At 37.3% G+C, this 9,687-nt stretch overlaps 1 protein-coding gene across 1 annotated transcript; it reads right to left on the bottom strand.

Moving 5' to 3' along the window:
* Window positions 1-8,681: 8,681 nt before the first annotated feature.
* LOC138883615 (uncharacterized) lies at window positions 8,682-9,687 on the bottom strand. Its single transcript, XM_070164310.1, has 2 exons — window positions 9,379-9,687; window positions 8,682-9,317 (listed from the first exon to the last, which is right to left on the bottom strand). Exons 1-2 carry the CDS (start codon window positions 9,685-9,687, stop codon window positions 8,682-8,684), a joined length of 945 nt encoding a protein of 314 aa, XP_070020411.1.

Below are 9,687 nucleotides of genomic sequence, written 5' to 3'. Positions count from 1 at the left end.
CAAATGAACAAGCACTTGATGATGCCTTAAAAAATCTCATTGCTCAACAAGTCAGCAATGCCCTCCGAGCTTTTACTAGCCAATTGTCAATTGCACCACCAACACCAACTCCGAATCAGAATACTTTGGAAAACCCACGTTCTGGGCTCGTTAACTCAGGCACTGGTGGAACTCCAAGTGAATCTCGCGATGGCGAACCAGGTAACATAGTTAATTCTGATTTACAAAATTTAGTTCTAACCTTGCAGAAGCAGCTCAAGGAGCAAAGCGATCGTATAGAGCAAATACCTGGAGTACCACCTGTAATCAAAGGAATAGACATGGATAAGTACTCACAACAACCATGGAAGCCTAGTGCAGCTCCGGTGCCGATCCTGAAGAAGTTCAAAATGCCTGATATTCCAAAGTATGATGGCACAACTGATCCTTGAGGCCACGTGACTGCATTCACAACTGGTGTGAAAGGCAATAATTTAACCAAGCAAGAAATTGAATTAGTTTTGGTAAAAATTTTTGGTGAAACACTCACCAAGGTAGCATTAATATGGTATTCCCTTTTACCCGAAAATTCTATAAATTCTTTTACTGAGCTTGGAGATTCTTTTATCAAAGCACATTCGGGAGCTCAAAAAGTTGAAAAAAGAATGGAAGATATTTTCAAAATCAAGCAAGGAGATTCAGAGCTGCTTATAGAGTTCGTGGATAGGTTCCAGTATGATAGAATGACGTTACCACGCGTACCTAATAACTGGGCGGCTATAAACTCTGCCAGTAATTTGAATGAGAAAAGTTCAGAAGCCACGAGACAACTCAAGAAAAGTCTGCGTGAATTTCCAGCAACAACCTGGAATGATGTTTATAATAGATACAACACGAAGCTGAGGATAAAAGAAGACACTATCTCCCGATCTCAAAAAGAGGAAAAGGTAAGTTCGAGACGTTCAGAAACCGAAAAAAGGTCTGGTAAAAATGGGTACGAGCAATATATGGGTCCAGCAGGAAAAGACTCACGATCAAAGCAGGATAATTTAAGGTACGATCACAGATCGAGAAATAGAGAGTCGGGTTCATCATCAAGGTTTGGAAACGATCGAAACACACGAGAAATTCAAGATGATGATAGAAACTTGAAGGCAATATTTGGTGGTTATAATTTTAATGTCAGCACTTCAGAGTTAGTAGCGGTATTAAAAGGCATGGGAGATAAGGTACGATGGCCAAAAGAAATGAGATCAAATCCAAACAGGCGCAATCCTGATCGCTGGTGCGAATTTCACAACGATCATGGTCATAAAACGACAGATTGTAGATTATTACAAGTGAAGTTGACCATCTATTAAAGCAAGGATATCTCACTGAATTATTTAGTGAGAAAGATAAGCAAGAATACATGAAGAACAAGCAGGAGCCCCCTAAACCTCCTTCTCCAAAAAGGACCGTCAATGTTATAAGCGGGGGTGAGGAAATCAACGGCATGGCGTATAACGCAGCTAATAAGGTCTCTAAGTTACAATCACCCACGGGAAGCGGATCCGACATGTGTTAGAGGAATAAAGTATTACATTTGATGATGCAGATGCGGATGGCGTGTTAACTCCACATAACGATGCACTGGTAATATCTCTACTTGTATATGATACTAATGTGAAACGAGTTTTGATTGATCCAGGGAGTTCTGTGAACATTATTCTGCTAAGAGTACTGCACGAGATGCAAGCTGAAGAAAAACTAGTACCAAAGGCGCATACTTTGTCTGGATTCGACAATTCCAGCATTGTGACGAAAGGGAAGATAACACTTACTACATTCGCAGAAGGGGTTGTCAAAGATACAAAGTTTCAGGTGGTAGAGATGGAGATGGCTTACAATATGATTCTCGGGAGACCATGGATCCACGAGATGGATGTCGTTCCGTCTACCTTACATCAAGTTATTAAATTTCCATCACCATGGGGAATACGTCAAATCCATGGGGATCAACAGACATCCAAGAGCATCAACTCTGTAGCAGATTCAAGTATGAGAAACAAAGAAAAATAACAGTTACAGAACCCAGTTGAGGATACCACAATGCAAGCCTCAACTGAACAAGGGCGAACAGATGTAGACTCAAGACCTGATTCCATTCAAGAACCAGAAGAAAATGAAAACATCAAAACAATGATTGAAGAACTGGAGGCTGTAGAGTTATTTACACAATGGCCTGAAAGGAAAGTCTATGTAGGGGCCAACCTAAGCCATGACATGAAAGGTAAGTTGATTGAATTTTTGAAAACTAACGTGGATTATTTTGCTTGGTCCCATTCTGATATGACAAGAATACCACCAGAAGTAATGACTCACAAGTTAAATGAAGACTCATCATATCCACCTGTCAAACAAAAAACAAAGAAAGCAAGGGACTTTCAAAAATCAGGTGATTCAAGATGAGGTCCAAAAATTATTAAAAATTGGGTCTATCCCCGAGGTAAAGTATCCTAATTGGTTATCCAATATTGTTGTAGTACCGAAAAAATGGTAAATGGCGAGTTTATATAGATTACACAGACCTTAACAAAGCTTGTCCTAAAGATTCTTTTCCATTACCACATATAGATCAACTAATTGATGCTACTGCAGGACATGAGTTTTTAAGCTTTTTAGATGCGTATTCAAGGTACAACCAGATCAAAATGGATCCCCTAGATGAAGAGAAAACTTCATTTATAACAGACAGAGGGACTTACTATTATAAAGTAATGCCTTTTGGTCGCAAAAATGTTGGTGCAATGTATCAAAGTTTGGTAACCAAAATGTTCCAAGAACAATAACAACGACCCAGTATAATCCCACAAGTGGGGTCTGGGGAGGGTAATACGTACGCGGATCTTACCCCTACCCCGAGGGGCAGAGAGGCTGTTTCCAGGAGACCCTCGACTCAAGAAAAAATGTTCCAAGAACATTTAGGAAAAACTATGGAGGTCTACATAGATGATATACTCATCAAAACTCAACATTTAGGGGACCATATATCGCACGTGTCTGACACGTTTCAGATCTTGCAAAAATTCAATATGAAACTAAATCCTGAGAAATGTGCATTCGGCGTTTCATCATGTAAGTTTTTGGGTTTTCTTGTTTCTAACCGTGGTATTGAAGTAAATCCTGCGCAGATTAAAGCCATTGAAGAAATTCCTGACATGCTTACAAGTAAAAAAGATATGCAGAGGTTGATAGGAAGAATTGCAGCCTTAGGTAGATATATTTCTAAATCATCAGAAAAGTGTTTTAAATTCTTTTCAGCTCTTAAAAAGCAAGATCAGTTCGAATGGACTGAGGAGTGTCAACAAGCACTCAAAAACTTGAAGACATACCTGTCAAATCCGTCGTTGCTTGCAAAACCAAAGGTTGGGGAAAGATTGCTCATCTATCTTGTTGTCTCTGAGGTAGTGGTAAGTGTTGTTTTAGTTCGTGAAGACCAAGGTAAATAATCTCCAATTTATTATGTCAGCAAATCATTATTAGATGCGGAGACGCGGTATCCTCAATTAGAAAAGCTTGCACTAATCATGGCATCTAGAAAACTAAGGCCTTATTTTCAATGTCACCTTATTGTCGTAGTAACCGCTTATCCATTACGCAATATATTACACAAGCATGAGTTGTAAGGTAGGTTAGCCAAATAGGCTATAGAATTAAGTGAATATGACATCACATACTAGCCTAGAACCGCGATAAAATCTCAAGTGTTAGCAGATTTTGTGGCTGATTTTAGCCAAGGAATGCAATTAGAAGAAGAAAAAGAATTACAGGTGTTCAACGGATCTAATCTAGAAATTTGGACCTTATTTATTGATGGCTCATCTAATGTGAAGGGAGCAGGCTTAGAAATGATTTTGGTACCACCTACGGGTGAAACCATTCGACAAGTTATTAAATGTCATTCTATAACTAACAATGAGGCGGAGTATGAAGCTGTGATTGCAGGTTTAGAACTGGCACGGGAACTCGGCATTAATCAGATTGTAATCAAAAGTGATTCGCAGCTTGTAGTTAACCAAATGCTGGGGACTTATACAGTCAGGGAAGCACGAATGCAACAATATCTAGAGAAGGTACGAGATTTGATTAGGCAATTTCAAACCTGGAAGGTCATGCAGATATCAAGAGATGAAAATGTAGGAAGATGCCCTAGCCAATCCCGCATCTGCGGCAGACGTGGCAAGCAATGAAAATGCTTTCGTAATTCATTTGTTTCATTCAGTACTCGATCCAGACAAAAATGAGGTAAATTTTAATAACTTAACCTAGGATTGGAGGATGAGATTGTTGCTTTTTTGCAGTATGGTATCGTCCCTCAAGACAAGAAAAAAGTTCACACGCTTCGAATAAAGGCTGCTCAATATTGTTTAAAGCAAGGCAATCTTTATCGAAAAATGTTCGGTGGTCCCTTAGCAAAATGCCTCGGGCCTTCTCAAACGGAATATGTAATGAGAGAAATACACAAGGGACATTGTGGAAATCACGCCGAAGGAAGATCACTGGTAAGAACTATGATTAGGGCAGGTTATTAATGGCCTAAAATGGAAGAAGAAGCGGAAAATTTCGTGGCAAAATATGATAAATGCCAAAGATACGGTAATAACATGCATAGACCTGCGGAGTTGTTACATCTGATCATTGCACCGTGGCCTTTTATGAAATGAGGGATGGATATCGTGGGTCCACTACCACAAGCAAAAGGACAGATAAAATTCTTGCCTGTACTCACTAACTATTTTACTAAATGGGTGGAAGCATGAGCATTCAAACAGGTGCGAGAAAAAGAGGTCAGAGATTTCATTTGGAGGAATATCATATGTCGATTCAGTGTACCAAAGGAAATCGTATGTGATAATGGCCCGCAGTTTATAGGCGCTCAAATCACGAAATTTTTCCAAAGTTGGCAAATCAAGAGGATTACATCTACGCCTTACCATCCGGTGGGTAATGGACAAGCTGAATCAACAAATAAAGTTATTGTTAACAATTTGAAGAAGCAATTAGAAGAAGCTAAAGGCAATTAGCCAGAATTGTTACCTGGTGTTTTATGGGCATACCACACGACAACGAAAACAAGCACGGGAGAAAAATCATTCTCATTAGTATATGGAGCTGAAGCTTTAATTCCAGTTGAAATAAGGGAGCCAAGCGTGAGGTATACGTAAGCGTCAGAAGAATCCAATGAAAAAGAAATACGCATAAACCTTGATTTACTTGAAGGAAAAAGGGAAGTTGCACTAATAAGAATGACAACACAAAAGCAAGTCATGGAATGATACTACAATCGAAGAGCACGATTAAGATACTTCAAGATTGGGGACTTCGTACTCAAGAAAGTTTTTCAATCCACGAAGGCGGCCAATGCGGGTAAATTAAGTCCAACCTGGAAAAGACCCTACAAGATTCATGGTATTGCAGGGAAAGGAGCATACGAGCTGGAAACAATGAATGACAAGATATTACATTCACATTGGAATGTCATTCACCTGAAGAGATACTATTTCTAAGGATTACCTGTCACACCTCCTTTTTCCTACACTCGTAGGGAAGGGTATAAGGGAATTATTCCAATTAAAATGACAATAACCGAAACGGGATTAATTATTTTGAAAATCAGAGTCGTCACTTGGGATAATTTATAGTTTCCCAAGTCACCGGTTTAAAATCCCGAATCGAGGAAGTTTGACTCTATTATCGGTCCGCGAACACAGAAATCCGGGTAAGGAATTCTGTTAACCCGGAAGAAGGTGTTAGGCACTCCCGAGTTCCGTGGTTCTAGCACGGTCGCTCAACTGTTATAATTGGCCTATTATCTGATTTTAAACATGTTTTAGCCTATGGTATAATTTTAAATTATTAACCGCTTTTAATTAATTTTAGGGAGATTCAACGTCATCTAAAACACATCTTGAACCACGTTACATAAATGCATTCGCGGTCCACAACACATTTTATCTAGCGTTGTTGAGATTTGGATTTGGGTCACATAAATACGCACCCGAGTTTAGGAAGGTAAATTATTAAAATAACGCGCCTAAAGCAACTACGCGTTCATAAGTTGTTTGGATGTTTCCTACTGCCACTTTGGATTTACTGTAAGGTCCTAATGATGGGAAACTTGGTTGGGAATGAGTAAAGTTTGTAAGGTTTAGGACAAATCTCTTAACCAAGTATACATGAGACAAGACTCAACTAACAGCTAAATTCAAAGTATTCAATAAGCAACTGTTAGGCCCAAATTCAAAGTATTCAATAGGCCCCAAACTAACAGCTAAATTCAAACAAAACCAATGTTCAATCTACATACATACTCTGCAATTTCTTAACAAAACTAGTCATAAACAAAATTAGCAAACAAACCAACATTACAGTGATTCCATGGACCCATTTTATGGAAAATAAATATAGCTAAGATGATGAAGCATGAAACTAACTAACTATACAGAAAAAAAAAAAAATTGAAATCGAAACATTTAAACAAAGAGAAACAGACCCAAAGTAGCAGCTATCATTGCAATTGATAAAAAATAAATAGGCGAAAGAGTTAAAATATCGGACCTTCGTATTGAATTTGAGTTGAAATTATAAAGGCGTAATAGCTGGACGGAACTCGACCGAGAAAATATACAGGTTTCCGAAAATTTAATTCTGGCATTTTCTGTTTAGCTCCTCGAGTTTCTATTGACCTATTGGCTTCAGCTGATTTGACAGGATGATGACCGCGTCATCATATTGAAGAACTCATAGAATAACTTTTCTTTATTTCTGTTTTCTTAGCATTCAATTGAGGTCCATTGTAATCTTTGTTCAGACATAGGCAATTGAGTCTCCAATGACTGCTCGTGCTTTTTTTTTTGGAGAGGAAGGGGTCGTTCTTAAGAGATGAAGATGGTCTGCTGTTTTTTGTTGCTTTAGAGTTGTATGAATTGAAAACTTGGGTAGAGTTTTTATAATTGGGTATTTTATATGAAGATGGGATGGATGATGACCATTGTATTAGAAGAAAATAGATAGCTAGGATTAAATCTTGCACTTAAATGAGCTAATGGGTTGAGAAGAATGGGTCAAGAGTAATTGGGTTAGACCATGTCTTTTTGTGTCTCAATTTTGGGCTAAGAAGACTCCAAAAATTATTATTCAAAATCATAGCTAAATTCCCTTAATATAAGATAACTATACTACATGATGCAAAAATAAATTCTAATTAATTAAACTAAACTATATTAAAACATGAAACTATTATATTTTTTTTGTATTCTTCAAGATTATATAAAGATAAAAATAAAGTACTATTTTTGTAATTTTTTTACTTTATGAAAAGTACATAAAATAAAATATTTTTTATAATTTTTATTTTCTTGTAATAAAATAAAGTAAAAGGGTAAAATGAGTTGAAATAGCTATATTGAGCCTAAATTAAATATTTATGTGCTAAAATATAAAAAATCTTGGGGAGGATCAAAAATCACATGTTTATAATACCCACGGTCAGGTGTCCTCAATTTAAAATTCTATTTTTGAATTGTTAAAATTTTACTAACGATTTTAGATGACAAACAAAAAGCTAGCCCATACTAAATGATGAATCACGACCTGCAAGGCACGTGAAATAAATTAAAATTCGCGGTTTAGGGTTACACCTATTCTGATAGAAATTAATACGGGTTAAGTAGTCTACATCTATTATCGTACCTCCGAGTCCCGTATGTTTTATTCCTTTACAGGAAAAGGACCGAGTAAGAGGAGTAATCAAGTGTTCGAGACTTCATACTTCAAAGCTCAAACACTTGGGGGACTATATAATATACATGGACATATGTATAAAGAAGGCAAAAAAGATTGGGAAATAATCAAAGTTCAAGCCTGAAAAGTTTTCTCATTGAATGAGTCAAGTGTAGAGCAAAGTTACGAGCTAAGGCCAAAGAAAAACCTTATCATAGTTAGGTTAAAGGCAATGTACTGAAACGGGTTATAAATAAAAACCTTGTGTGTTATTTTCTTTTTTGAAATTTGTTGTAAGGAAAACAGTTACGAAAAAGTTATAGAAGTTACTTAAATACATGTAAGGTATAAATTGACAAAGTTCAAATAAAAACTTGTCGAGGTTATTCCAAAAAACATGTGTATTCCTATTTTTTTTATCGTACATTAACACCATTATGAAGTTGAGACGTCTTCTTCATTAAGTGTCGAATATAAAAGAATCTCTTTTATAAAATTCATGATTGATTTAAAACATTCATGGAATTAAGAAAGCATTTTACAAAATAAAAATGCAAATTATCGAATAAGTTTTTAAATGTAAAGGCAAGACAGAAGTTCAAAAATAGCTACAAAAACTTCTTAATATTAAAAAGTTTAGACTAAGTATGAACTTAGTCATAAACTAAGAGTTGCTTATACAAAATTCCTCGAAAAAGGTCTGGGGACTTAATATTTTCAAAAGCCCTCAAAAAGGACCAAGGGTTTCAACCACATTCCACCAAAGAAAAGGAAAAAAAAGTCACATATCATTTGACTTGTCACTGAGGAGTTGAAGAAGGAACCAAAACAGGGTCATCAGCAGCAGCAGACTCAACTTGACTTGAAGGAATTGGAGTACCCATATCATCTTCAACATTGCCAGAAGCTTCAGCCACGGGAGAAGGAAAGTCTTGGTTCTACCGAGTCTTTTCAATAGTCTCTTTGATTTTGGCTAACTCAGATTCCAAGTTAAAATTCTCCTGGTTAACTTCAACAAGGGTATCATGGCGAGAATTTAAAAACGCCCAACTCACTTCAATTGCGGTTTTATCTTCAAGAATCTCATAATCTCTTTCCCAATCAACAATTTCATTTTTTAGCTTCTCATTCTCGGCTAAGGCAGAATCATAAGAAGTTTGAAGAGATGCATGTGAACTTTCTAAGAAACGAACTTTATCAGAAGATTCCCGGAGGTCTTCTTGAGTTTGAGTCAGAGTCTGCATGAGTTCACCAACATATGCTTCTTTCTTACCTAAGAGAGTCTTCAGCTCTCTGATCTCTTCACTAGCCTTGGAGAGCTGCTCGGAAAAAGAGGTTTTGAGAAGGTTCTTGTCCTTACCTGCTTGATTTGAGGAAGCTTTTTCAACCGCCAACTCTGAAGTTAAAACTCTTACGTGCTGCTCTAAGGTACATTTGCTCTCTTCTAATATTTTCATGTCGATCTGAAGACTTTCATATTGTTCCTTCCAATTGTCCGCTTCCACTTGGTAATCTTGCATTAATTGCTCTGAGAGGGAAACCCTCTTCATCATCTCCGTACCAATTAGATTGATCTAAAAAAAATGAGAACCCTAAAAATAAGAAAAGGGTGAAGCAAAACTTCAAAAAGGATACCTTCAAAGAAGATTGTACTATATCGTTCATCAAGGTCAAAGAACTGTGGCCATCAAGCCTAGCTCTCTCGACTGGACCAATCAAAGGCTTTAGCCACACGTCAGCTCGACCTGATTTCCTCAAAAGGTTACCCTCAACAGGAACTTCAATGGTAACTTGCCTCATAGCTTCACCTCTACTTGAGGAACCAATCTCAATGTGATGAACAATCGAAGGAGGAACTGTTGAAGGAGGAACTGTAAAAGCAGTCAAAACAGCCTGGGGAGGAGCATCAACGGTGACAATCAGGATTGGCAAAGGAGGTATCAT

The sequence above is a fragment of the Nicotiana sylvestris genome, chromosome 12, assembly GCF_000393655.2.
Source record: "Nicotiana sylvestris chromosome 12, ASM39365v2, whole genome shotgun sequence".
NCBI classification, from domain to species: Eukaryota; Viridiplantae; Streptophyta; class Magnoliopsida; order Solanales; family Solanaceae; genus Nicotiana; species Nicotiana sylvestris.
Note: the sequence above shows the minus strand (reverse complement) of the source record. Positions and strands in the feature narration are given on the sequence as shown.

Coding starts and splice junctions, on each gene's coding strand:
- LOC138883615 (XM_070164310.1), bottom strand. CDS start 9,687: ATGATACCTCCTTTGCCAATCCTGATTGTCACCGTTGATGCTCCTCCC. Junction 9,318..9,378: donor TAGTACAATCTTCTTTGAAG/GTATCCTTTTTG, acceptor CATTTTTTTTAG/ATCAATCTAATTGGTACGGA.